Genomic DNA, 27,450 nt, shown 5'->3' on the forward strand with positions numbered 1-27,450 from the left:
GGGCCACGGATGTAGTCCGGAGCCCAGGGCGGGGAGCGGCGGGAGGACGGCAGGTCTGGGGGCAAACCGGAATACCCTGTCCAACCTCTTTCCTCTCCTCCGTCCCCACCTTCTCCAGCCCAGGGCCTCTGGTTCGATTCCCCACCCACTCCCTTCGGCACCCAGAGTTCTCTAACACCCTGATCTGGGCAGGTCTCGGCTGGCATCAAACCCTCGTGCGGCGCCACGTTGTCCTTGAGATGAAGTCCAAACTCCTTGCCCACCCAGATGCGGGTCCCTCCCCCGGCCTGCTCCCCCTCACCCCGGACCTCTCCCCTCCGGTGCTCCCCGCAGGGGTCCTGTGCCGCGGGCGGCCCGCCGCCTCCTAGCCCCGCCCACCGCGGTGGGTTTCCACCCCGTGTGCCCCTCCTCTCGCTCCCACGCCCAGGTCAGGGCCTGGTGACCAAGAGGGCGGCAGGCGGCACAGGTGCAGGGCGGGTGGGCGCCGTCGCGGCAGTGAACGCCCGGCGGCTGCGGCCGTCCCACAGCCCAGGCCGCCCAGCGCAGCGCCCCCACCGCGTCGCCCCGGCATTCGGCGGCTCACCTTCGCTCAAGACCCTCCCCGCACCTGCAAGGCAGGCTGCCGGCAGGGCCGTCCCCCCGCGAGGCGTCTCCCACGCTGCCCCCGCCCTCCCCCGTCTCCCAGCTCCCGGGCCACGACGCCTCTGCGGTAACGCCCAGCACCGAGCCAGCGGCCCGTGGGCCCCGACCCCGGGAGCGGTGAGCACCTCCCGAGCGCCCGGACGCACCCTACCCTCGGCCCCCAGCCGACGCCCACGACCCCCGCCCCCAGCCCAGCCCGGAACGCCCCGCGCCTGGGCGCCGGGGGCGCGGGCGGGAGGGCCCGGGCGGGCCTCGGGGACTCCCTTCCCCTCCCCCCAGGCTCCACCCGCATTTGGGCGGGCGGGGCCAAAGGTTAGGGGCTGGGAGGGCTCCCGGAGCGCGGTGAAGCGTTAAGCCGCGGGCCCAGGGCCAGGACTGCGGGCTGCTCCCGGCCCCAGGGTCCGCCGGGCACGCGGGGGCAGGTCCCCCAGCCGAGGCCGGGGCGGGGCGGACACTGGGAGGGGAGGGCGTCTGCGGGCAGGGTGGGAGGGGGTGGGGGGTGGGGGGTGGGGGGTGGGCGGGCGCGGGGGGCCGGGACGCAGACGGAGACGGGAGGGGTCTGCGGGGGGCGCGGAGACGCGGAGGGGAGCGCGCGAGGGGCGAGGGCGGTGTTCACCTGGCACGGGGGCCCGCCCTAACCTGGATTTCCGGGGGCGGGGCGGGGGCGGGGCGGGGCCCGGGCGCGGGGCGGGAGGGGGCGGGGCCAGGGCGCGGGGCGGGGCGCGGGCCCGCAGACGTCAGGGACCCGCGCGCCAGGCCGCGGGGCCGCCGCTCCGCCCGTGGGCTCGGCCGGGGCTGCCGCGAGCGTGCGGGCCGCGCCGGGCATGTCCTAGGCGGCGGCCCCGCCCAGCGCTCGGCCGGCAGGTGCGGGCGGGAGGGCCGGGGCCGCGCCGGGGCCGAGCCGCAGGTAAGCCCGGGGCCTCCCTGCGCCCGCACCTGCGCCTGCGGCGCCGCGCGGGGATGGAAGGGGGCGGGGGGCCGGGGGGCAGGTCCCCTCCGGGCGGGACAAAGGCGTGGGGACGGCGGCCGCGGGCACACCTGGCCGGGCCGCTCCCCGCCGCCGCGGAGGCGGCCCAGGGCTGCGCCAGGCCGGGAGGGGCGCCAGGCCGGGAGCGGCGCCCGGCGCGCGTCTACGCGGCCTGGAGAGGGGCGCGCAGGCCTGGGCGCCGGGGTCCCCGCCCAGGCACCGGCTCGGCCATGGCCGCCCCGGAGAGCGCTGATTCAGAAGGCGCCTGTCCCTCCCCCTCCGGGCCCGGCCGCCGCCCGGCCTGGTCTCTCCTCCCGCGGTCCCTCCCTCCTCCTGGTTTCCCGTGTCGCCGCCGTCTCTCCGCGGTCCCTGCCTCCTCTCCCGGCCTGTCCCCGGCCTCCGTTCCGTCTGCTCCTTCCAGCCGCCCGCCCGCCCCAGCCCCTGCCGCTCCCGGCCCCTGCCCCCATCCTTTCCCGTTCTCAGTCCCGGCCGGCTCCCGGCCCCTGCCCCCATCCTTTCCCGTTCCCAGCCCCGGCCGCTCCCAGCCCCTGCCCCCGGGCGGCTCCACCTTCCTCCTCACCTCCTGGCGGGTGGCTTTTCTGGCTGGGGCGGCCGGGGGGACAAGTTTGGGGTGTTTATTATTCTCCCTCCTAGCAACGGTGGCCAGCCCAGCCCCGAACCAGCCGCAGGCTGTTTGGGAACGTCCACGGCTCCCCTGGCCTGAGCCCTTTCTGGATGGGCTGGTGGTGACAGGGTTGGGTGGGCTCTGGAACAGCCGCAAAACCAGGCTCTGGGGGCCTGGCCTCCCTTTGCTGTTAAGTCGAGGCTGTGGCCTCCTCTGGGTGGGGTCGCTGCCGTTTGGAGACCTTAGCAGGTGATGCAAGAGTGTGGGATGTGGGGGCTGGGAACGGCAATGATGGGGCGGGGGCTTTCCCAGAGAAAGCCTTGTCCCCTCCCCCAGCTGCCCTAATGAGGGAGGCCTCCACTGGTCCCCACCCCCTTGGCCTCGGTCTCCTGCCCCTCTGGCTGGACTCTCCGGGAGCGCCCGAGGCCCCGGGGAGGGGGTTCTGGCAGACTGGAGCTGCCTTCTGGGCTGGATTTTCCCACGGCTTCCCACCTGCTTGCCTCAGGTGTCATGAGGGTATGCGTTGGGACACATGGCCACTCGGGCCTTCCCGGACTGGCATGTGCTGGTACTGGCCTTGCTCACTGTCTGCCCAAAAGAGAGCAGAGACCTGGGCCTCTGGGTGCGGGTAGCAAAGGGACGGGGCCTGGGGACCCCCTCTGCTTCCACCAGGGTGGCGGCACCTTCCTCTCTCTTCCCGGTCGCCTCACCCTAGTCTGCCTAACCTCTCGTCCGTGCTGTGTCCTGTGAGTCACATCGTGGCCTTGGGACCTCCAGGGCTGGCCACACAGGCGCCAACCGGGCCCGTGCTCTGCTCTCACTGACTGGAAATCCTTCATGACTTCTGGACAAGACTACAACACTTGGGTTTTGCGCTGAGCCCCCCAGAGGTGAAGCGTGTCCTGGAACCAGCTTTTGGCTCCAGCCGCAGGCCTTACGACCCCACGTCTCTGCACTGGTTGTCCCTCTGCCTGGGACGTGCACATCCACCTCCTGGTGTTACATGTCAGCTTTCCAGGGCGCCTTCCCAGACACCCTCACCCCCCCTCCCCCTGCCTGTTCTTCCTCTGGGACACTCACACTTCCTCAGAGCCTTTCAGCCTTGCTGCGGCCTGCCCAGCTGGAGAGAGCCCCCGATGCAGGGCACAGCTGCTCACAGTCCAGGACAGTGCTCAGCACGCGGTGGCCCTCATGATGCGACTTGCCCCAGTGTGTGTGTGTGTGTGTGTGTGTGTGCTTCAGCAGTGTCTGTGCAGAGAAGAGGGGCCAGCGCGCTTGTAGGCGGTGCTCCAGGTGTGGTGTGGCCCATGTGCACACGTGTGTCCCATGAGCGTGTGCGTGTTTGGGGCCCAAGTGCCTGTGCTGCCGTGATGGCGCAGCTCGGCTCTGGGGCCCCGCGCAAGCGGGCTCCGTGTGACAACGTGTGCATGCTGGCTGCATGGGGGCCTCCGGCTGCCCCAGGGCCTGGTCTCGGGGTGACACTGGCCCTTGTTGCCACTCAGGTTGTCCCCACTGTGCCCGTCCACCTGCCTTCGCTTCCCTGCTCATCTTGACCATACCGGCCCTCACACCCGTTCTCCACCGATGCCCCCAGGACCTTGGGCACCAAAGCACCCCCCTCCTGGGCACTGGAGGGGTCACCTGATTCCTTGGCCACCTGGCGCTGGCCTGCGTGGAGGCCTCTGCCCCCAAAGTGTTCGGTCTCCTCGAGGTGATAGGTGTATTGACGGCTCAGGACTCCTGTCTTCAGCTGTCTCCCCCGGGCCCTCCTGCCCTCAGCTGGGGAAGCAGATCCCCTGGTTCAGTGCGTGTGCCCTGGAGCGGGGGTGCAGGGAGGGACGCCTGCCCTAATGACTCCTTCCCCTCAGGGCCAGACGGGCCTTGCCTGCGCCAAGATGAGCGTCACCTCCTGGTTCCTGGTGAGCAGCGGCGGCACCCGCCACCGGCTCCCGCGAGAGCTCATCTTCGTGGGGCGTGATGAGTGTGAGCTTATGCTGCAGGTGAGTGGGGGCGCCTCTGGGGCGGGGCCGAGGGGCGGGGCCGGAGGGCACCACACACATCGCTGGGCGCATCAGGGCCTGAGCGTGTGCACAGGGCCGGTTCCTGAGCCTGTGCATTGGAGCTTTCTGACCGTAAGTTGCTTAGGCTTCTATCAGGTTCTCAAGGTGTCAGGGACCCACCTTTGGAAGGTGCCGCAGAGTGGATATGTCCATATTCTTGTCTGGGGGCCCCACCTGGGCCATGAGCCGAGTGGGGAGCTGCGGGGCCAGCTCGGACCATGAGAGCTGTCCAGGGCAGCCCATTGAGGCACCCTGGGGTGGGGCAGGGGCCTTTCTGGGGTAGAAGAGGCCGGTGGAGTCAGGGTGCCGGGCACTTGACAGTCAGGTTTTCTTGGGCCCTGGGTTTCAGAGTCCGAGTTTGGCTTCTGTGGGGCTCACGCATCTGGCTATTTGGGAACGAGGAGGGAAGGGAAGCGGACGACCCTGTAGGGTTCACCCTAGTTCTGGTGTCCTTTTCCCTGCCCTCATGGGTGCGACGGAGTCAGGCTCCCCGCGGCCCCGGCCCCTTGTGGCCCATGGGCCCCTGCCCCCCAGCCCCTCAAGCCCCATGCCATCCGCTGTGGGACTCTCGGAAGGAGAGGTGTCCTGGGTGTGGTGCACTGCCCGCACGGCCCTGGTTCCTTGTGCAAACCTGGCTGCTGCTACCCGTTCCCCAGGACGCGTGGGGCCGGGGCTCCCAGCCACGTGCACATTCACGTGGGCAGCACATGTGTGTCTCCCTCTCCCGAGGGCAGACCCCATCCCGGTCTGGACACCCGGGCTTCTCCCCAAGGTCCTCTGACTTGCCTGACGGCAGACCAGCGAAGTTCCCACATCGTGTCTGGTTGCTGGGCCTCTTAAGCGTCTTTAATCCGGAACAGTCCGTCTTCGTATTGCTCTTCATGCCTGTGGATGCCGGAGGGACGGAGTCGGTGACTCTGCACCGCCCTACAGGGTGGGCACGTGTCTTCTGTAAAGCCCTGGGTGTCTGTTGGGGGCCTTCCGGGCCGCACGTCCCCACGGCAGCTACTCCGCTTTGCCGGGATCCGGATGCGGCAGCCTGGCGGTGGTAATCCAGCTGACGCGGCTGGACCAGGAGGACGTTCCTTATGGGCATTGAAGCATCAATCTCGTATGGTTCCCACAGGTCACGAAGGGGTCTTGACCTTTAGAAACTGCTTACAAGTATAAAGAGCGCTCACGGCACTGGGTCCCCACGAGGCAGGCTGCAGCTGTGGGTGCGTCCGGGCCTCCGGGATGGCCCGCGTGGGTCTGGATGTGGCCGCTGCTCCCCCCGGGTGGTATCGTGGGATGTGACCCCTGCTCTCTGTCATGGGAGGCAGATCCGAACGTGTGCTGGCTTCGGGGTCACCGCATTTGTCCCTGACCCCCGGCAAGGTGCTGTGCACCTGTGTAGCATGTGGGTGGTTCTGCCGGTCTCCCGAGGGTGGCCGGGAGGGCCTCTTGGAGGAGGCAGTGCCTGACAGGGGGCCTCTGTGGGCGTTCTTTCTGCCCACTGCCTGGCTCTGTCCCCCTGCATCGGACCCTCACTCTGCTTGCTTCTCTCCCCAGGTGTTGGTGGAGAGGCTTCTGGGTCAGGGGGCGGGGGTCAGGCTCATCGCAGGGTGTGGGGTCCAGTTCCTAGTTCTGGTGAGTCTGTGGTGGAGCCCTGAGCGGGCCAGGAGCAGTGAGGGTTTCTCAGCCGTTTGTGGGAGCCAGCCCCCGGCCTGGCTGTTCCTGTGTTTCTCCCCCAGCTGTCCTCCGGCACATGGGGAAACTGAGGCTCCAGGAGCTCACGCAGGCATAGGAGGGGTGCGGGGATGCCGTCCGCCCCTGCAGCCTCCCTCTCCGCCCCTGCAGCCTCCCTCTCCGCCCGGACCCTGAGCATGCTGGGATGGCCACAGCTTGCACCGCCCTGGGGTCCTGTCCACACCCATGCTCAGATGATTCGTGTGGTGTCCCGACGTGTCCTGCCCCCAGCCTCGAGCCCCCTGTGTTCATAGCCTGCTTGGACACCACAGAGGCAGCCCAAGCTGTGTGCTACTGAGCAAACCCACCATCCTCCCCTCCACCGGGGTCCCAGCCAGGGTCCCTGTCAGTGGTCCAGGGACCAGCCCTGACCTGCCCTCTCTCACCTGTGCTTTGGGCCACCGCAGGTGCCACTGCCACTTCACCCAGGTTCAGGGACAGGCACACCGGGCCCAGCCTCGCCCTACACCTGCCCTAGCTGTCCAGGACCTCTCCTCGGGTGCCCTCACCTGCTTATCCTCACCAGCCAGCCCCTCCTCACCCGCTCCCTGCCTCATGCTCCGGGAGGGCCCGGGCTTTCCCTCTGCACTGTCCTCGTCTTCGTTCCCACATTTGTGGCTCAACAGTTGTGATGGAGCACCGTCCTGTCTCGGCGCTGGGACGGCCACGCAGAGACCCTGCCCGCCCCCCCCCCCCCCCCAAAATCTGCTACCCGGCTGCAAAGAGGGCGAGGCCCGGCTCCAGGCTCACTTTCCACAGGCCGGGGAGGGGGGGTTCCTTTGGCACCCAGAGTGTCAGGCAGGGCAGAGGCGGGCAGCTGGCCTGTTGTGGAGCCCTGGGCTGAGCTTGGGAGAGGGCGCGGGTGGAGGCAAGCCCCCAGACCCCCAGCAGCACTAGCTCTCTCCGCCACCAGGCTGGGCTCTTGGCACTGTGACAGCAGACTCGCGAGGGACGGTTACCCGGCCCGAGGCGAGGCGGGCTGAGCACTCAGGTCCCCCAGAGAGCTGCTGTCCTTGTCAACCCCACCTGCAGCCAGGGGCCTGAGGCCCAGGTGAGGGAGCGCCAGTGTCCCCCAGCAAGCCCCGTGCCAGGTGGGGGAGGCCCAGGCCAGGGCCAGTGGGGGGCTGCCGTGGAGGGTCTCTAGGGCCGGCTGTGGGGGTGGGTGAGTGCTGGGCGGGCCTGTGTCGGGGACCAGCAGGAGAGTCTGATGGAGGAGGTGGTGCCCAGCATCCAGGGAGGAGGCTGTGGCCGGGGTGGCCAGGACCTGGCTGGCATGGGTGCCCACTTTGGATGAGGGATCCAGAATGGGGGCAGAGGTGAGGCCTGGGGGGTGAGGCGTGGGTTTCAAGGTTAGACTCACCCGGTCAGAGGCCCGCTGCTGTGGGAGGCAGATGTGTTGGCACCGGGAGCCTCAGCAGTCTCGGTCCCGGGGGCTGACCAGGGCACATGCTCGCAGCAGGGCTGGCCCCTGCCTCCCTCGGCAGTGCTGGCACGGCCCCACAGGCTGCTCTGCCCTCTGGATCGCCCCTGCAGCCCTGCTTCCTTCCAGAGGACCGGAGGCCCGTGGCCTGCGCCCCCTCCCCTCCTCATGCCTCTCCCCCCCCAGACCCCCCACTGCAGCAGCAGCCTTGTGCGTCTGGCCGCATGGGGCCTCTGGTGGGCAGGCAGGGCTGGAGGCTGCTGCTGGGGCCCTGCCCACCCACTACAGTCTGTTCTCCAGAGCATTCGGCCCATCTGCCGAGCAGAGTGACCTGGGCAGGGCAGAGCGGGGCCAGAACCCGTGTCCACCCCCACCCGCACCTTGCTGTGCCCTTGGGTCTCTGGGTGAGGCAGGAGGCCCTGCCCTAGGGGCTTATAGTCTGTGGGAGGTGCTGGGCCCTGGTGGTGCCAGAGGGGCTGAGCAGGTGGAGGGTGTCGGAGAGGAAGTGGGCTCTGTGGGTCCGGCTGTCTCGGGGAGGGAAGGTCTGGGCACTCACCTGTGAGAGCTGACGACCCTCGAGTGGCATAGTCACACGGGCACTAGGGTCCTAGGCCAGGGGCCATCCCGTGCCCTTGCAGATAGGTCCGGGTGTCTTGTGGAGGCACTGCCCGGCAGGTGCATGGGGCCATATACTGCCATCCAGGTGGTCTGGACACCTCCTAGGTTGGCTGGTTCTGCTGGCCTCTCCGGGGGCTGGTCCCGGGCCTGGGTCTCCTCAGGTGGCGAGAGAGGGATGCAGGGGCCGCCCGGCTGCCCAGGGCCTCCAGCAGGGTGGGGGTGGGGTGGGCAGTGGCCGTGTGCCTTATGCCAGGACCACCGGCCTCGTGGCTGGGGGAGGGGCTGGGTGACCATCCTCGGAGGGGTCCTGAGGGGGTGGCGACCAGGGAAAGGTTAGAAGTGCTCGGTGTGGGAGCACTGATGTACGTGTGCACCTGTGTGGCCCGGTGTGAGCCCCGTGCGTGAGGGCACATAGACACACCGTGTCTGTGTGTGACCCTCATTGGCAGAGGCTGTGCGGGCCCCTGTGGGGCTGACTGGGAGTGGGGGGAGGCCTCTCCCTGAGCCCCCTGGCCCGTCCATCCTCTCTGTGGGCTCTGCCCGCCCCCAACTGCCCTTGGGGGTGAACAGCAGCATGTGCCAGATGACCAGGGGGTTCCCAGCCCTACCCCCGGCTGACGCAGGGGCAGCCTCGGGGATGGGGGGAGGGCCCCTGGGGGTGGGGGGGCAGCAGGGGGCGGGAGGACCCGGCCTTGGCCCCTCGGCAATTCCCTGTGGCCCACTCCCGTGGCTGGGACAGCTAGTGGAGTCAGGCCGGGTGGGCTTTCTGGGACACACGCACTCAAGATGGGGGCGTGGGAGGGGCCTCGGGGGCTCCGAGGCCCAGGTGGCAGGTGTCGGTCTGGTGGTGGTGGGGGGGGGGGTAGGAGAGGATGGGGCTCCCACTGGGGGTTCCTCTGCCTCTGTGGCCCTCACCTAGCCGGGAAGGTGGGCTGAGGGCAGTCTGTGTGTCCCCAGTCCCGCAGCGTGGACAAGCAGCATGCCGTCATCAACTACGACCAGGACAGGGACGAACACTGGGTGAAGGACTTGGGCAGCCTGAACGGGGTGAGTGCTAGGGGCCCTCTGAGCTGCCCCGCCCCTCCCCCTTCACGACCCCTCCCTCTGAGCTGCCCCCTCCCCTCCCCCTTCACGACCCCTCCCTCTGAGCTGCCCCCTCCCCTCCCCCCTCATACCCCCTCTCTCTAAGCTGCCCACCCCTCCCCCTTCACGACCCCTCCCTCTGAGTTGCCCCCACCCCTCCCCTTTCATGACCCCTCCCCCTTCATGACTCCTCCCTCTGTGCTGGCTCCGCCCTTCTTCATGACCCTTTCTTCTGTGCTGGCCCTTCCCCCTTCAGGACCCCCCTGTCAGTGCTGCCCCCCCACCTCTTCATGATCCCTCCCCCTGTGTTGGCTCCACCCCCTCTAACTCTGCTGGCCCCACCCCTCTTCAGGACCCTTACCTCTGCTGGCCCCACCCTCCCTTTGTGATGATCAAGCCCTCTCATGACCCCTCCTCCTGGTGGCAGCACCCCTCTTACCCGCCCCACCCCCCATCATGGCCTATCCCTCAGCCTTGGCTCTTGTGACCTCCCCCTGTGTTGGCCCCGCCCCTCTCCCCTGGCCTCACCCCCCCACCCTCAGCCCACCCCCCCTGCCACCCCTTGTGGTCACTTCCCCTTGGTGACCACATCCCTCTGCTCTGTCCCCACCTGGCCTCCTCCTGAAACTCCTGCTCCGGTGGGGAGGAAGCCACCCGCAGGTGCCGTGGCCCCATGGCCTCCTCCCCTGGGCAGGGCTGTTCTGGGGAAAGGAGCCCTAGGGTGGGCAGTGGAGGCCTTGGACCACCTGCAGGCTGGAAGTGGGTCTGCTCGGGTGTCCGCTGAGATACCCTGTCCCGGGGACCACGTGGCCTCTTGTGAGCAGGGCGCAGCAGGGAGGGGTCCGGTGAAGGCTCTGTCCAGGGTCCAGTGTCCGTCTGGGTCCAGTGTCTGGGTGTGTTGTTTCTGCCTGCCCCAGGGGCCTCTCACCCTGTCCCTCCAGCTCGTGCAGCCTGCCCTCCATCCTGAGTCAGGGGTCCCACAGTAGCCTCCAGCTGGCGAGTGCTGGGCACTCTGGACCGCCTCCCACCCAGCACTTCCGTCCAGGGCTCTGGGGCCCCCGAGCCCCTCCTCTCTTGGCCCTACCCGGATGGGGCTGCAAGGGGGGTGAGCACTCCCTCCGCCCACGTGGGCCGCACTGAGACACTGACCCCCAGACCATGCGGTGCTGAGAGGGTCCCTGGGGCCGCTGGGTCCCTGGTGCTCCCCCATCCTCAAAGGCCTGGGATGTCCGTGTAGTTGGGGCCAGCTCTTGCCTGCCCGCGTGACACCGAGCGCAGCCAAGGACACGGGCGGGCAGGGTGTGTCTGCAGAGCCTCCCGGCTGCCCCCCTGCCAGCCCTGCGTCCTCTGCTCCCTGCTTGGGGCTGAGGACTCCTCCTCCGCATACAAAGTGTGCACATGGAACCCTCTCAGGGCCTGCTCTGCCCGCCTCCGCCCTGTACCGCGTCCTCCAGGCCTCGTGTTGCTCCTACCAGACTCTGGCCCCCACATCTGTCGTCCCTCTGTCACCCAGGGGCCCTCAGGGTGTGCGGGGCTCTCCCACTCATCTGGCCACGGCGTGGTATCTGGCGACCAGACAATTAGAAGTCCCTGGGTGGGGAAAGAGGGTTCCAGGAGCGGGTGGCTTTGCACAACCAGACCAGCCCTGCCACGTGGCCACTGACAAGGACACTGTGGGGCTACCTGAGGGTCCTGGGAGTCCAGGTGACGCCGGTCCTTCAGCGGCTGCCTGTCCTGGGGTCCCTTCAGGGTTGAGGCTGGGTACACATGTGTCAGAGGGCCAGTGCCCGGCCCAGAGCAGTGTGGAAGGAGCGGACTCCTGAGTTGTTGTCCTGCTTGCCGCTGACCGGGCCCTGCCACCTGCTTCCTCTGCAGACGTTCGTGAATGATGTGCGCATCCCGGACCAGAAGTACGTCACGCTGAAGCTCCATGACGTCATCCGGTTCGGCTATGATATCCTTTCCGGGCCGTGCCCCCTCCTTCTGGCCCAGGTCGCCCTAGGTTGTCCTGGCCCAGGTTGTCCTGGAAGTGGTAGGGGCCCCAGTGGGCACAGCTGCTCTGTGCTCACGGCCCACGGCCATTAGCCTGGGCTCTGGCCTGACCTGTACCCGCTCTTCCCCAGACGGAGGCCCCGGTCTCAGGGAACTGCTTCCCACCTCCTGGTCTGAGCTGACACAGGGCTCCAGGAACCAGTGCGCTGACCTGGGACCCAGGGGCAAACCGGGGGCTGACCAGGCGTGGCGTTCTGTGCTCAGAGCATGTGTGAGTGAGGGCTGGGCCTCCGCCCTGAGCAGCCTGGTTGCTCTGGGGACCCGCACGCAGCTGGAGCCCACCCTGTCTTCTCCTCTGCCCGCCGCAGCCTGCGCTTGTGTGGGCGTACCCCCCCGGGGGTATGGACACAGCCCCTGGCTGAGCCCTCCCCTCCCCACCTCTAGAACATAGGGAGGCAGGGCCGAGGGGTGGTCTGAGATGGGAGCCAGGAGCTGTGTGGCCTGGCTCCTGGGCGCATCACCTGCCCGCCCTGCCCTTTGTGGGGGGCGTGTAGAGGGCATGTTCATGGCCCTAGTGGTGGGCGGGGGGAGGGGTGTGCTGGGTTCCGGAATGGGCTGTGTCCTGCGTCTCTGAGTTGGGCAGCCTGGCACGCAGGTTGTTGGTGCAGCGTGGGGACGGGCCTGGTGCACAAGCGGCTGTTGGGGGGCAGCACATGCCTCTCCTCTGGGCCGTCTGCTCCCCCACTGCCCTGCGCCCTTATCCTGGCTCCTCTGCTCTGGGTTTGCCTTAACTCGCTGCCACATTCCAACATGTACGTGCTGGAGCGTGTGCAGCACCGGGTCCCCGAGGAGGCGCTCAGGGTCAGTGCCAGCGCGCAGCCCAGGGGCTCCTCCCACAAGGCCCCTGCGCCCCACAGCTCTCCCGGGCTAGCACCCTCAGCCTCTTGGCTCCCATGGCCTGGTGCTGGTGCCATGAGTCAGCCCAGCCTGGTGGGGCCTGTCCTGCCAGACTGGCCAGTCTAGCGGGTGGGGAAGATGGTCACTCCCCTGAGGCTGATGCAGCCGCGGGTGCTGGGCACGGAGAGGGGGCTGCTGTGTGCCTGTACCAGCTGGGGGGGGGGGGCGCCGAGAGGCATCCTGGGTACCAAGGAGGACCCCAAGCAGTCTACCGCAGGTGGTGGCCAGGAACAGGCAGGAGCGGTCAGTATTTGGGGACAGCCCTGTAGGGGGTCCTGGGGTACTCTCGGTCAGGGCTTGAGGGGCCCGGGTGGGGGGGCCACGGCAGGCCAGCCATGTCCTCTCCCCTTGCTCATTTGTGTGGGAGTCTTGGAGCCCTGACTTGGGGGACCCTGCCCATAGCTTTACCCAGGAGCTCCGTGTGGGGGAGACTAGCCCTAGCCCCATCTTTGGAGTGAGCTGTGGGCAGCACCGGCCGTGTGGGCAGCCTGCCTGGAGTCACCGGCCAGCGTGAGGCCGACTTCTACAACCGCAGGCTCGACCAGGGGAGCCCGGCATGCACACAGGCACTCACACAGACGTACACAGACGCACGCGTGCAAACCAACATTCACGTGCACGGTCTCTTGGGGTAGACCGCTGCTCCCCACTTCCCGTGTCCTGGGGCCCATCCCTCCCCTCTCTCTGGTGGGTCCTGGGCGAGGTGTCACTTCTGATGATTGCCGCCCTCCCCTGCCTCCCTGGAAGCTTCCTGGTCTCAAGGACCCCCCCAGGCTTGGGCAAGGACCCCCGGTTTCCACCTCGGGCTGTCAATTCCATGGGGTTCAGTAAGGAGAGCTCGTGCGTGGGGCCAGTTCCTGCCCCCTCTGGACTCAGAGGGAGGCAGGCTGCCCTGAACGTCTCCAGAGCTGGACCCCACCCTCACCCCCTCACCCCCTCACCCCCTCATCCCCGCCTCGCTGCCCGCAGCACGAGAAGTACACTAGCCAGCTGCAGGTGAGCGTCAAGAGCCCGGCACCCAGGAAGGGCGAGGCACTGCCCCAGCACACCCCCTACTGCGAGTCCTCGAGCCCCAGGCCGGAGAGAGCGGACCGGAGGCCGGGAGCAGGTAGGGCAGCCCCGAGGCACACAGGCCGGCCCCCCCACGGGTCTGCCCCATCCGGATGACCCTCCCCTCCCAGCACGGACCCTTGCCCCGTCTCCCAGCCTCCTGGGCCCACTCCACCAGCAGCAGCCATGGCACAGACCTGCTCTGTGTGAGCTCAGGCACCTGTGTGTCCCCCACCCACGCCCCCCTGGGTGCACTGCATCCCCCGTGCCCCGTGTGGTCCGGTCAGTCTGTAGTGGGCTCAGCCTTCAGGGCCCCCTTTGTGGCCTGAGTCACTTCCAGAGCCTCGGAGAGACTATCCCTGGGTATGGACTCCTGTCCTCCTGACCTTCTGACAGGCAGGCCCTGGGGAGCCCGGAGCTGGGCTGGAGGGGGTGCCTGCCCCTCAGGGAGGCCCGGGCGGGGCTGGGGGAAGCCAGTGTCCTGGACTCCCTGCGACTGTCCCCCACTGCGGATGCAGAACAGGGCTCAGAGCGGTCACGTTGAAGCAGTCAAGGCAGGGTCCTGGGCAGCCGCAGGTCTGAGACGGGAGCTGATGCCGGGACCCCTCCAGAGGCCAGCGTCTCCCCCGGCTCCGGGTCTCCCTCCTTGTCTGTGTCGGCGCCACAGTGACTCGGGGTGGGACTGTCCTCCCTCTGCAGAGGCAGCGGCCTACCGGACCCCTCTGTATGGACAGCCCTCCTGGTGGGGCGAGGATGAGGGCGACAGTCCGTGTGAGGACCGGCGCCCGGAGGAGCCCGACCCAGGTGGGTCCCCGGAAGCCCCGGAGGTGCCTGCTCTGGGGGAGACAGCGGTCTTGGCAGACACGGGTGGGGTGAGGATGCTACCCTGCAGCCCCAAGGACGTGTTTTCTCCCCTCACCGACGTAGAGCGGCCCAAGGAGCTGTCGCAGCAGGACAGGGAGCTGGCCGGGACAATGGCCGGCTTCCGGGCTGCAGCGGAGCCTCCCAGCTACGCGTTCAGGCGGGAGCCCAGTTACTTCGAGATCCCCACGAAGGAGGCCCCGCCGCCACGGCCCCCCGAGGTGCCGGTGCAGGAGGCCCCCACCAAGGACGTGGAGCCCGGCATGGCCGGTGCAGCCCCCGTGGTACAGAGCCACGCCTCCTTCACCATCGAGTTTGATGACGGCAGCCCCGGCAAGGTTAAGATCAAGGACCACGTCACCAAGTTCTCCCTGCGCCAGAGGAGGCCGCCCGGCAGGGAGGCCACGCCTGCGGAGGCCGTCTCCGCGGAGACCAAGGTGGCCGACTGGCTGGTGCACAATGACCCCAGCCTGCTGTGCCGGGCCGGCCCCGGTGACGACCGCCACAGCACCAAGAGTGACCTGCCCGTGCACACCCGCACCCTCAAGGGTGAGTGCCGACCGGCTGGCCCACCACGGGCCCCGCGACCGCCCCGCGGCCCCCTCACCTCCCTGGGGGCGCCCCAGTCAGGTTGGTTGATGTCCCATGTGTAGGCGATTGTGCTGGACTTGCCTCGCACTCGGGGCTGTCCAGCGCGTTTTGGCTGCTCATCTCGGCCGTGTGGGGCGGGGTGTGGGGCGCTGTGTCCCCAAGCACCTGTGACAGCTGGGGATCCCCCACTCCCAGGCCACAAGCACGAGGACGGCACACAGAGTGACTCGGAGGACCCCACGGCCAAGGCGGCGGCGGCCGGGGTCCCCGCGGAGGGCGGCGGGGCGCAGGTGCGGCTGCAGAGGCAGCTGAAGCGGGACCCCCAGGAGCTGCTGCACAACCAGCAGGCCTTCGTCATCGAGTTCTTCGACCAGGACGCGCCCCGCAAGAAGCGCTCCCAGTCTTTCACGCACACCCCTGCCGGGGACCCCAAGGCCGACAAGCGCCGAGGCCCCGGGCCGGCCGAGAGGGACCGCCCCGGCGCCCCGGCCCCGGCGCGGGGGACGGGCGGCAGCTCGGGGCCACAGCGGGCCAGCTCGCTCAAGCGGGAGAGGACAGAGGAGCGGCTGGGGGGGTCCTCGCCCGCCCCCCGGGCCTCCCCGCGGCCCTTCGGCAGTGTGGGGCGCCGTTCCCGTCTGGCCCAGGACTTCATGGCTCAGTGCCCGTGGGACGGCTCCCCTGCCGCCCGGCCCAGCCCTGACAAGGCATCCCCGGAGTCGCCTGCCCCTGAGACCCCCCGTGGGGCCAGCCCCGTGGCCCCTGCGACCCCGCCGCCACCCCCCGCTGACCCCCAGCTGACCAAGGCTCGGAAGCAGGACGAGGACGACAGCCTGAGCGACGCGGGGACTTACACCATCGAGACGGACGTGCAGGATCCGGAGGTGGAGGAGGCCCGCCAGATGATTGACCAGGTCTGCACGGCAGGGGCGTGGGGGCCCGGCCGGGAGGGGACGGGCGGTTGGTGGGCTGCCGCTGACCCAGGCCTGGCCGTCCCTCCCGGCAGGTCTTTGGGGTACTTGAGTCTCCCGAGCTCTCCAGGGTGTCCTCGGCCACCTTTCGTCCGGTCATCCGAGGGGACAGAGACGCGGCCGGTGACGGGGTGGCCCAGCGCATGGCCCTCCTGCAGGAGTTTGCCTCCCGACCAGTGGGCATAGACTCCCAAGGGGGGCTCCAGGTATGTGGGACACACTGCTCCGGGGAGGGGCCGGGCGAGGGAGGACGGCAGCCAGGCTGGGGCCCCGCCCTCGGGTCCTGTACGCACTCGAGGGTTGTGGCGTGGCCTGCGCGGCGTTCCAGCCCCTCTGCGAGGCCGGGTGGAACCTTCGGTGAGTGGCCCGCCTGGCGGCTGGGCGGGGGGCCCCTGTGTGGAGGGCTCAAGGGCAGGCCCTGGGGCTCTGAGTCAGGTGGGGCCCCTGGGTACGCCTGTGCCCACGGGCAGGGCTGGCCTGAGTCACAGCTGCTGACCTCCGGGCCGCCAAACTGGGCTCGGACCAGGTAGTTACGTTGGCAGTTGCGTGGGGCTCCCGCAAGCCCAGGGGAGCGCGAGGGGTCGCCTGGCTGCCTCTGACGGAGGAGTGTGCCGCAGGTGCAGGGATGGCGCGTTTGGGCCAGGTGTGGGGGGAGCTGCCCCGCTGCCCCCGCCCCTCCTTGCTGCAGACACAGCTTGCCCTTCGCTCCGCAGGGCCTCACGGTGCCGGGGTCCCCCGGGGGTCAGAAGTGGGTGTCCCGCTGGGCCAGCCTGGCTGATAGCTACTCAGACCCAGGCCTGGCAGGTAAGTGGTTCCAGCCCAGCAGAGGGGTGGGGGATGGAGGGGGAGGGGGGAAGGGGTGGCCTCAGGCCCTCGTGCTGGACACTCGGGTGCGCGTGCGCGCCGGCTGTCTGGAGGAAGGCCGGGCTTCCGGCGCTCCTGAGGGCCTGCAGGCGTGTGGCCACTCCAACCAGGTCGCCCCTGTCTTTGCAGAGGAGGGCCCTGGGCGCAGAGCTGGGGAGCTCGAGGGGGCTCTGCCCGTGCGCCAGCGACGGCTACTCCCACAGCTGCCCGGCGACAGGGCAGACAGCCCTGGGGGCCTTGAGGCCACCAGGAGGAGCGGCCCCGGGCCTCCGGAGCTGGGCAGTGAGCAGGCCAGCTGCCTCTTGGGCCAGGAGGACTTGGAGCCCGACAGCCTCAGCGATGCCAGTGGGTCGGATGGTGGGCGGGGCTCCGAGCTGGGCGGGGCCCCGCGTGAGGAGAGACGCAGGAGCCCCCAGGAGGGTCCCGCGTGGACGAAGGGCCGGCGCTCGCCAAGGGCCCCCGGGGACCCAGCCCCTACCTCTTTCTTCATTGGGGACCAGAACGGGGAGGCGGCCTTCCCCAGGAAACCATCTGTGGCTCCGGGGGAGGCGGAGGGCCCAGGACGGGTGGCCCAGGCCAGCCCCCCGGTGAGGGACGGCGTCTACGTGAGCACCAGCGGGAGGATGGTCATCCAGCTGCGGACAGGGCGGTCCCCGGAGCCCGAGGGCTCTGCCCCGGCCTTGGTGCGGCAGGAGAGCTTCAGCAAGGAGCCGGCTGCTGGCCCCCCGGCGCCTGGCCAGCTTCCACACATCTCCAGCCACCCCCTCCTGCAGGACCTGGCCGCGGCCCGGGCCTCACGCACAGACCTCCACCCTCAGGACACCCACCTGATTCTGAAGGAGACGGAGACGGCCCTGGCAGCCCTGGAGGCCCGACTGCTTTCCAAGCCCACGGACGAGGCCGAGGGCCAGATGGGCAGTGCCCCTGGGCCGCCGGACGACTCCCTGTCTGGGGACTCTGATGTGGACACGGCTAGCACTGTGAGCTTGCTCAGCGGTAAGAACGGGCCCAGCCCGACCGGCGCCCAGCCCACGGGGCTGCAGAAGGACAAGCCGCCGTCCCCGCCGGCAACACAGGACCTGGGGACCGTCTCCTTGAACAGTGCCCGGGACCGGCTGTCAGAGAAGCGTCGCCCGCCGGGCCCTACCGACGCGAGGCGTGTGGCTGCGCGGCGTGGCCCTGGGCCCCGGGTGCCCTCGGACTGGCCTGATGAAGAACGAGGCTCGGGCCCGGCCCACCCGCCTGGCACGGACACGGTCACCTGTGACCACGAGCCCCCCGCGGCCAGTGGGGCAGGGCGGCCAGGGCCTCGCCGGAAGCCTGTGGCCCCACCACCATCTCCAGCCACCCGGGAGGAGCCGGGCCGAGGCCCCACGGGTTCCCAGAAGGCACAGCAGGTGCTGACCCGCTCCAACAGCCTGTCCACCCCCCGGCCCACGCGGGCCTCCCGGCTGAGGCGGGCCCGGCTGGGGGATGCCTCGGACACGGAGGCTGCAGATGGGGAACGGGGACCCCCAGCCAACCTGGAGCCGGTGGGCCGGCCGGCTGCCGAGCAGGCCAAGAAGTTGTCACGCCTGGACATCCTGGCCATGCCGCGGAAGCGGGCCGGGTCCTTCACGGGGCCCGGCGACTCGGAGGCGGCCCCCGCCCGGGCGGGCTTCTCCGGCCGCAGCGTCGAGCTGTACTGCGCTGGCCGCAAGCCCGTCATGGCCGAGGCGCGGGCCGCTGCCCGGAAGGCCGCCAGTTCCACCACGGTGCCCCGCCAGCCCTTCAGCAGGGCCCGCCCGGGCAGCGCCCGATACTCCTCGCCCAGTGAGTGCCGGGGGCAGCCAGCCTGGGCGGTGGGTTCCTGTGCTGGCCTGGCGCAGGGCTGCGGGGTCCCGGTTCCAGCCCGCGGGGAGCCCCCGCTCCCGCAAGCAGGCGTGTCTCCACAGACACGCGCGAGTGCCGCGGGAGGCCCAGGCCGCAGGGGGGCGGGGCTCTCGCTGACCCCGGGGGGGACCCGCGTGGCTGCGGACAGCCGGCCGGGCTGCTTGCTCTTCCCTGGCGCTCTGGGCTGGCATCCGGCTCATGAGGTACAGGCAGAGGCCCGAGCCGTGCCCCGGGGCCCGGGGAGGGTGTCTTCCCTGGACGCCCACAAAGCCCGCGGCGGGGGAGGGCCGTGTCCATCTCCCACGCACCCCTGGGCAGAGGCCCCGGGCCGCCCGCGGTCTGTGCGCATGCACGGTGAGGACAGACGGGGCCGTGGAGGCTGGCGCTGGTCTCCTGCCCGGGGGTGGCCCGATGTCTTGCCCTCTGGGGAGCCTGTCCCCCAAGCAAACTGAAGGGTGGGCTCTCTGGCCCAGCTCCTCGAAGCTCCTGTGCCTCCCGCAGCTGCAGAAGCAGGGCGCCCCTGCTTTCTGGTCCCGGGCTGGGGGGGGGGGGGGCGGCGGCCATGGGGGCCTCCACCCCCGCTGGGGGCAAGGGGTGCCGAGGGCCGGGCTCCACTGGAGGACGAAGCAGGGTCAGTGTGGTCTGGGGTCAGGGACCCACTGCCCGTCCCCGTGTTTTCCCTCTGAGTGTGTTTGCCGCCACTGTGGGGAGTCAGGTCTGAGACCAGGGAGGGGCTGGGGCTGATCCACGTGGAGAGTTTCGCCCTGATTTGGGGTCTCCGTGGGTCCCATTTCTTGCCGCCAAGGGCGCTGACCTCCCCATGGGACGCGTGGCTGCCTGGGGCTGATCAGCTCCAGCCGTGGAGGCGCCGGGCTGCCCACCCCCCGTCGGCTTCTCGGCCGGCGGTGGCCTGTCCCGCGGTGCCAGGCCCTCGCCCAGAGGGGCCTGGGCTGCCGCAGCGTGCTGAGTGCTGCTCTGTTCTGTTCTTGCTCCTGGAACGAATGCACACGCCCAGGCACACGCCGGCGGCAGCAGGGCTCAGACTGCACGTCCACGTCCGAGGAGGAGTACGGCTCCCCCAAACACGCACGTGCCCGCACCTCGGCAGCCACGCAGACCCCACGGGCCGGCAGCTCTGGCCGGACCCGACCCCGGGCCCCCGGCCTCCGGGACACGGACGACGAGGAGGAGGATCCCGACCCCTACGGTTTTATCGTGCAGACGGCAGAGATCGCAGAGATTGCCAGGTGAGCCGTCCATGCAGAGGGCGCCCCCCGCCCTGGCAGGGCAGGGCAGGCCTGGGCTTCGGGCTCTCTTCCCAGACGGGCTCCGCGGATGCTTGTCAGACGGATGGTTCGCGGATGATCGCGTGTGGACGGGTGGGCGGGTGTGGGACCTCCGGGCTGAGGAAGGACTCCGCCGTGGTTGTTGAAGATGAACTCTCTTGTGTGGTCATTTGCCGGGTCACCTCTGGCCGGTTGCTGGGAAGGACAGTGCAGACGTGGGGGGCTGTTGCTGGGGAGCGGCCGTTGGCTGAGCACTGCAGGGCTCACGGCAGGGCAGGAGCCTGGGCCTGGGCTAACGGTGAGTGTTTGGTGCTGAGGATGCTAAGCTTGAGCCCGTGAGGCTCCTAGAAAGAGGTGACCAGAGGCAGGTGGTTCCCTGGAGAACAGCCCGTGTGGGCGTGGAGACACAGGGCTGGTGACGGAGACCGTGGAGACTCGAGGTGGAGCAGAGAGGACCTGCCAGGCATGGAGAGAAGGGGACCAGGAACCGAGCTCCCAAGACACTGGGGGAGGGGGCGGTGCCTGTGCGCTGGGGTGGTGAGTGAGGGTTCTGGAAGGAGATACTTCACCCGGAGGAGGGAGGCGAGCAGGGTGCAGAAGAGAGAGGATGGGGAGTGGAGGGCCCCTGGGGGCTTTGGAGGCCTCTGCTTCCAGAGTGAGCAAGCTTGAGCATCTGATATGCTGGGGGCCAGAGAGAGGAGACGGGTCTGGGGCAGGGGGCCATGGGCACTGAGTCGGGCATGCGGGGCGGGGGGAGTCGGGCACTGAGGCAGGGGCACGTGGGGCGGGGGGGGAGTCGGGCACTGAGGCAGGAGCACGTGGGCTGAGGCAGGAGCACGTGGGGCAGGGTGGAGGGTCAGGCACTGAGGCAGAGGTACACGGGGCAGGGGGGGAGTCGGGCACTGAGTTGGGCATGCGGGGGGGGGGGAGTCGGGCACTGAGGCAGGGACACGCAGCGTGGGGGGGGGGGGTCGGGCCCTGAGGCAGGGGCATGCGGGGTGGGGGGTGGCCGCAGGCACTGAAGCAGGGGCACGTGGGGTGGGGGGGGAGTTGGGCACTGAGGCAGGGGCATGTGGGGTGGGGGGGGCCGCAGGCACTGAGGCAGGGGCACGTGGGCCGGGGGGGGAGTCGGGCACTGAGGCAGGGACACGCAGCGCGGCGGGGGGGGGGGGGTCGGGCCCTGAGGCAGGGGCATGTGGGGTGGGGGGTGGCCGCAGGCACTGAAGCAGGGGCACGTGGGGTGGGGGGGGAGTCGGACACTGAGGCAGGAGCACGTGCTGGTTTGGTGCTGTTGTGAATTTGAGGGGCTTCTTCTGTGTTTTCTGGACGTAGGGAGGGTGGGGGTGGGGGTGGGGGTGGGGGTGGGGCCCACTGGGGGAGACTCATCTTGAGGGGACCTAGGTCAGTCTTGCCGGGGAGGGAGGGGCCAGCCAGGATGGTTTCCTCCAGCTGTAACTAACATTTCTGGGGGCTGGGCTCAGCGGCCCTGCCAGGCAGGGAGTGGATGGGCCCTGGGGGCCGGCTGGGAGGTGCCCTGGGTGGTGCTGAGACCGCCGAGGGCGGAGACCTGGTCCTCGGTGGGCTTGGAAGCCCCGTCCCTGTGTCCCTGTCCCTTGGGCGACCGCAGGCATTGACGGGAGGAAGCTGGGCGGGGTGGGCCTTGTGCCCCTGCGGTGAGGGGGGATGGTGGCGGACAGTGACAAGGGGCTCCAGTGCCCCAAGCCTGGGCCGGGGGCTCCGGTGGCACATGATCTGCTGGCTGTGGAACCCGATGAGCTTCGGGGACAGGGCACAGAGGCTGCAGGCTGGGCCTGGGGACCTCGCAGGCAGTAGGGGCAGAAGCCGTCCCCGGTCCCCGGGGGCTCAAGGGGACGCAAGTCATCGCCTGTGCAGGGCGCGGGTGAGGCCAGGCTGATGCTGGGGGCTTAGCCTCCCTCGGCCTCCCCGCCTCCCCTGCGGGCAGGTGCCCGGTCTCTGCCTGCCTTTGTCAGCCTTTGCCTGATTCTGATCGTGGTCTGTGACCCCTCCCCCACCTTGGTGTTCCTGCCTGCGGAGGAGGGCTCGTGTGGCCACACGTTCTGTGGCAGCCCTGATGCCCGGTCCTGGTGGCCGGAGGAGGAGAGGGTGTGTGTGGCTCGCTCTGGAGCCCTTCCCACCTGGCCCTGCCGGGCCCAGCTCCGGCCACCCCTCAGGGGGCACTGGGGCCTTGAGCCTCCGGACGGGGCCCTGCCAACTCTGACGTTGCCGATGGCCGCTGGGGCACAGTCTGGGCCAGGCTGCGGGCCGCCTGCCCCTCACCGGCACTTGTCCCTTGGGAGGGGCTCCTGCCTGCACCTGAGAGGGGGAGGTCTGCCTGGGGACGGGCACCGGGTTCTGTCAGCCTCCTGCTCCCCGACCTCCCAACACCGGCCCCCAGCCCGGAGGACCCCACGGCACCTGCCTTCTTCCCTGCTCCCGCAGGCTGAGCCAGACGCTAGTGAAGGACGTGGCCATCCTGGCCCGGGAGATCCATGACGTGGCTGGGGACGGCGACTCGTTGGGCTCACCGGGGCCCGCCCGTAGCCCCTCCCTCAGCAACGTGCCCAGCACCCCTGCCTCAACCATCTCCGCCCGTGAGGAGGTGAGCCCAGCCCTGCCCCCGCTCCCCGAGCCGTGAGGTCCGGGCAGGCCGTGTCCGGCCTCCCCCCGCCCTGCGGCAGCTTCCGGCACACCTTGGCAGAGGGCGGACAGGCACCAAGGCTGTGCGTCCTCCGCTCGGCTCCCCGAACAGCTGCCCTGGGGGCAGGGGCGTCCAGGAGCCCTGAGCGCTCAGGGCGTGGGGTCGGCTGTCTCCTCGCTGTCGTAGCAGGGAGGCGCGAGTGCCCGCACCTGCTGGCGGGCGGCCCCCGAGGTGCGCTGACGCAGCCCTGCCCTGTCTGCAGCTGGTGCAACGAATCCCTGAGGCCAGCCTCAACTTCCAGAAGGTGCCACCTGGCCCCCTGAGCTCTCGGGACTTGGACCAGAATATGAACGACCGCTGTGAGGACCCCCTCGCCAACAAGATGCGGCCTTGGAACCGTGAGGAGGCAGGCGCCCCCCCCCCCCCCCCCCCGCCCCGCCTCCCTCCCCTGCAGACAGCTGGCCTGGCTGCACACAGGGGTCCCTCTGGCCAGGGGTAGGGTGTGCCCACGGCTCCCGGGCACCGCACTGACACCTGGTCCTCGCAGGTGATCTTTGACAACCTGATGCTCAACCCCGTGTCCCAGCTGTCCCACGCCATCCGAGAGAACACAGAGCACCTGGCCGAGAAGATGAAGTGAGTAGGGCCAGCGGGCTCCACAGGCCCCTCGGACACACACACGCACGCGTCAGCCAGGGCCTGCCGGGGCCACACACACACACACCCCCGGCCCCCAGCCACCAGGCCCCGAGCTTGTGGTAGGCAGAGCCCCCAGGGCGACACCCAGCCCTCCCTACGTGAGGCGGGGACGGTGGCTCTGGCACCAGCCAGGCCCAGGCCCTCCTCCGGGCCTCAGTTTCCCCTCGGGCACGGGAGGGGCGTGGAGGGTGGGGTGGCCTGGGAGCCTGTGGGTCTAGGCTTCGGTCCTCACTGTCCTCTGCCCGTCCCCCGTCCCGCTCCCACCCCTGGGCGGCAGGATCCTCTTTCAGAACACAGGGCGTGCCTGGGAGGAGCTGGAAGCCAGGATCAACTCGGAGAACGAGGTGCCCATCCTGAAGACGTCCAACAAGGTGGGCGCCGGCCCTGTCCCCCGGCCACCTGGCTCCAGGGAGTGGGGGGCTCCGGCCACAGACCTGGGGGAGAGGCGACCCCTTGGCGGTCCTGTCCCATCTCCCCCTGCTCGCTCGCTTCCAGGAAATCAGCTCCATCCTGAAAGAACTGAGGCGTGTACAGAAGCAGCTGGAAGGTGGGTGTGGCCAGACGCGGGTGGGCGGTGGCGGGGGGGACCCACACTGGTGCTGCTGCCCCCCACCCCCACGCAGGGTCCTTGGTGGGAGACCAGATGCACTGCCCACCGTTAGCCGGCTGGGAGGCCCCGGGGTGGGACCCTCGGGCTGGCCTAACGCTCCCGCCCCCGCAGTCATCAACGCCATCGTGGACCCCAGCGGGAACCTGGACCTGCTGACCGGAAACCGGGGCGCCGCGGGCTCGGCCCAGCTTGGGAAAGGCCGGCCGGCCACCCAGAGCCCAGCGTCGCCCCCCTTGGCCCTGCCTCTGAGGAGCTGCCCGCCGCGGGCGAACTGTGGGTCCCCTGGCCTCCCGGACCCCGCCTTCCTCCCCGACTTCCTTCCTGACGCGGAGAGGTTCCTGATCTAGGCGGTGGGGGCCGCGGCGGTCCCCTGCGCCCCCGGGGCCGGCGCCGCCAGCCTCCTTTACCCGCCACTGCGGCCCTTCCCGGCTGCGGACGGTTCATGCGGAGCCCCCCGCACGTGCCATAACCCCTGGGCAGGGGCCTCGGTTCCCCGGGCCCCTCCCTAGCTCCCAGCAGCACCCCAGCTGGATGGGCCGGCCCGGCCCGGCTCCCGTTGCGGCCACCGCTGAGGCCCGCGTCACAGGTGTGTCCCCTGCCTCCTCTCCACGCTGTCCTTTTTGTCTTTAGCTTTTGAGGAAAGAGTCGTCTGTGCCATCGCAGCGGCTCCCTGGGCCTGGGAGGCCCCTCCCCTGCCTCTGGCGCCGGGGGCTGCTGTTCTGTCGGAGGCCCCGGGCGCCGGCCGCGGCTGGGCCGGTGGGTGCCATTCAGTGCCAAACACAGAGCCGGGAGGGGCTGGCAGTACCCCAGGACCGGAGGCCGGGGCGCACCTGGCCGGGGCCCTCACGGGCAGCTCTGCGGCCCAGTGGCCTGGGGCGGGGACGTGGCCCGCGGAGACGTTCGGGGCGGGAACCCCACTTCTTTGGTGCCAACGCAACTGCCAAGCCCACCGAGTGTGTGGCTGCTGCCACGCCGGCCGTGCACACGGGCACACACGCATGCCAGACACGCGCCCGCGCTCCCAGCCAGCCCAGGCACGTGTCCACACTGCAGGGCGGTAGGTCCCAGCTCGGGACGCTGGCCGCACTCGGCTTCCTGCGGTTCTAGGCTGGGTGGGGGCGAGGGGGGGGGGTGGTGAGCACTAGACCCAAGTGGCTGGAAACCAGAGCCTCCCGGGGCCGCCCGCCCTCCCCCACCCTCACCCCCGTCCTCCCTGATGCTGTGGGCATTACCTGGGTGTCTGGCTCGGGGCCCCGCAGGCTGCTGTGCTCCGGTCCCAGTGCAGGGGCGGGGCGGGGAGAGCAGGGAGAGACCCCCCCCCCCCCATCCCAGGGACAGTTTGCCTTCTCAGGGTTCTTCCAGCTGGGAACACGCCGGGGGGGGGGGGGGGCAGAGCACGCCCCCCAGGGGGGCCCGTTTCTGGAGCCTCTAAGCCAAAGAGCCCGCGGGCTATGGCAGGTGGGGGCGGGGCTGGCCCACCCTGGCCGCCGTGGCGCGGGGTTGCCGTGCACCCTGCCTGGCGCCTGTGTGAGTGGCGGTTGCGGGACGGGGCCCGGAGGCCAGTGGGTGTGAGTCCGGGCCCCATGGGTGACGTGTGTGTCCGTGTTTACATTTAGCTGATGTGGACTAGTGTGCATGGGTCCTGTACGCCCCTCCCCCCCCCCCCCCCCCGTTTCTGTGTGCGAGTGGTGGCGGGGTCCCTGCCAGGACCCCGCCCCTCGAGCCTGCTGGTCCACACGGAGGAGGTGCCGGCCCGCTGTCTCCTGCATGCCCCACACAGTCGCCCGCAGCCCGTCCCCTGGAAGCAAACAGTGGCCGTTCTGCATCCACACCCACCCTCAGTGATCGTTGTACGCTTTTTTTTATTCACAAATTCCTGTTCCTCCCCCTTCCAGCCTTCGACTCGGGATCGGTAACTTATTTGTCTGGCTTCTTGGAGGTACTTCTGTCTGTCTGTCCTCAGGTGGTCTTACGGCTGTCTTTCGGAAAACGATTATTTTATATGAGTTGTCATGGAATTTGTTCTAATAAATCATTCTATCACATGGCGAGGTCCCGGCGTCCCTTGGCTCGGCCTCCTCTCTCCTCCGTTGGAGTTTGGCCTGGGGATGCCTGGCCCCAGGGGTCTCCATTCATTGGCCGGAAAATCCCATTTGACCCCCAAGACCAGGGATGCGGCAGTGCAGAGACATTGCCAGCAGGGGGCGGTGTAGGCGAGAAAGCAAAGCCTAGAAATTTCGCGTTTGCTCCTCCAGAGAAGAGTTCTCATTTTATCCCAGCCGTTGAAGGACGCGCTGACCAGCAGCGCTCTAAAATAGGCCTGCTGTGGACAAGTAGCGGGGGGGGGGGGGGGGGCGGCGCTGAGTACTGAGCCTCGGTTTCTCCCAATTCCTTCACCCTTTCTGTGGCTCTGGAGCGATCGCTGACCTCACGCCGCAGCTGTGGTGGTGTCGTGCCACCCGGTGCCTGGAGCCCTGGGTCTTCCCACCCAGGGGACCACATCCCCCAACTCTGCCGCAGGGTGGACCCAGAGGACATGGGCAGTTGGGCTGGAGAGCGTCCAGCCTGCCGTCAGCCCACACTGCTGGCTGCAACAGAGACCGATCACCAGGTCGCTCGACCACGGCACAGGAACCACTTGTACCCCACTGCTCCCCCACCAGCGCTGTTCCCCACGTCAGCTCCCTTCCCACGTTAGCTCCGTTCCCCCCTTAGCTCTGTTCCCACACCAGCTCTGTTCCCACACCAGCTCTGTTCCCCGCACAGCTCTGTTCCCCCCACCAGCCCTGCTCCCCACGTTAGCTCCGTTCCCACACCAGCTCTGTTCCCCGAGTTAGCTCCATTCCCCACATTAGCTCCGTCCCCCACGTTAGCTCTGTTCCCCAGGTTAGCTCTGTTCCCACACCAGCTCTGTTCCCCACACAGATCTGAAATGAATAATACATTGAATGGTATTAATAGCCGGGAGACACTGCAGAAGAAAAGACTGCTCATCTAGAAAATATAAACAGGAGAAATTACCCAAAATGAAGCACAGAGAAAAGGCTTTAACAAAAATGAAAAAAATTAAATTACAAAAATAAACAGCAGCACTGATAAATGGCACAATATCGAGAAGTCCAACACACATGTAGTTGGGGTCCCAGGAAAAGTGTGGAGAAGAAAATGTCCAAAGAAATGACGGCAAAAGATGCCTAGACTGCATACAAGCTAGAAATTGATGGATGTGAAAAGAACCCCAAGGCAGGCGCAAACGAAGGTGATCATCAAAGCGCATCGCAAGTCAACAGCTGAGACTCAGTGACAGGGAAGGACTGAAAAGCAGGCAGTGACTCGTTCTGGAAAGGCAGGACTACGAAGACAGTAAGAGGCTCCGTGGTTTCCGGGGGGCTGGCGCTGCAGAGGCAGGGACCGGGCGTGGCCAGTGCAGGCCCCGATAGCAGATGGGTACATGTCGTTGTACCCTGGCCCAGACCCAGGGCGTGCGCGCGGACTGAGCCCTCCTGTAAACACAGGCCCTGGCGATGATGACAGGTCACCGTAGCTTCCTCCAGGGCACTCACGTCCCACTGTGGTGGGGACGCCGACGGCACAGGGGCTTGCGTAGTGCAGGTGGGAAATCACTGTCCTCTCCCCACTGTTTTACCGTGAGCCTAACATTGCTCAAAAAAGTAAAGTCTTAATAAAAAATTAAATTTTAAGGGATTTATTACAGGGGCACTCAGGGGGCTCAGTCAGTTAAGTGTCCATCTTCGGTTCAGGTCATGATCTCATGGTTTGTGGGTTCGAGCCCCGAATTGGGCTCTGGGAGGACAGCGCAGAGCCTTCTCGGGATTCTCTCTCTCCCTCCCTCCGTCCCTCCCCCCACCCCCACTTTGTCTCTCTCTAAAAAAACGAA

The 27,450-nt window shown here is 68.7% G+C and overlaps 1 protein-coding gene across 3 annotated transcripts; it reads left to right on the plus strand.

Moving 5' to 3' along the window:
• The first annotated feature begins 622 nt into the window (after positions 1 to 622).
• Positions 623 to 25,597, plus strand: CEP170B (centrosomal protein 170B). 3 transcript variants are annotated; one of them, XM_053225047.1, is made up of 19 exons: positions 623 to 759; positions 4,103 to 4,234; positions 9,018 to 9,107; positions 11,019 to 11,097; positions 11,938 to 11,996; positions 13,062 to 13,200; positions 13,842 to 13,946; positions 14,070 to 14,552; positions 14,790 to 15,505; positions 15,598 to 15,768; positions 16,276 to 16,366; positions 16,556 to 18,238; positions 19,314 to 19,545; positions 22,045 to 22,204; positions 22,506 to 22,649; positions 22,791 to 22,879; positions 23,220 to 23,313; positions 23,438 to 23,489; positions 23,664 to 25,597. In XM_053225047.1, exons 2-19 carry the CDS (start codon positions 4,130 to 4,132, stop codon positions 23,897 to 23,899), a joined length of 4,728 nt encoding a protein of 1,575 aa, XP_053081022.1. In that variant the 5' UTR covers positions 623 to 759; positions 4,103 to 4,129; the 3' UTR covers positions 23,900 to 25,597. The 3 variants fall into 3 exon arrangements, with proteins under 3 accessions (XP_053081022.1, XP_026922577.1, XP_026922576.1); XM_027066776.2 differs by lacking the exon at positions 623 to 759 and adding an exon at positions 1,400 to 1,549; XM_027066775.2 differs by lacking the exon at positions 623 to 759 and having other exon boundaries at positions 2,122 to 4,234.
• Positions 25,598 to 27,450: the final 1,853 nt, after the last annotated feature.

This window comes from Acinonyx jubatus, chromosome B3 (genome assembly GCF_027475565.1).
Source record: "Acinonyx jubatus isolate Ajub_Pintada_27869175 chromosome B3, VMU_Ajub_asm_v1.0, whole genome shotgun sequence".
Taxonomy (NCBI): Eukaryota; Metazoa; Chordata; class Mammalia; order Carnivora; family Felidae; genus Acinonyx; species Acinonyx jubatus.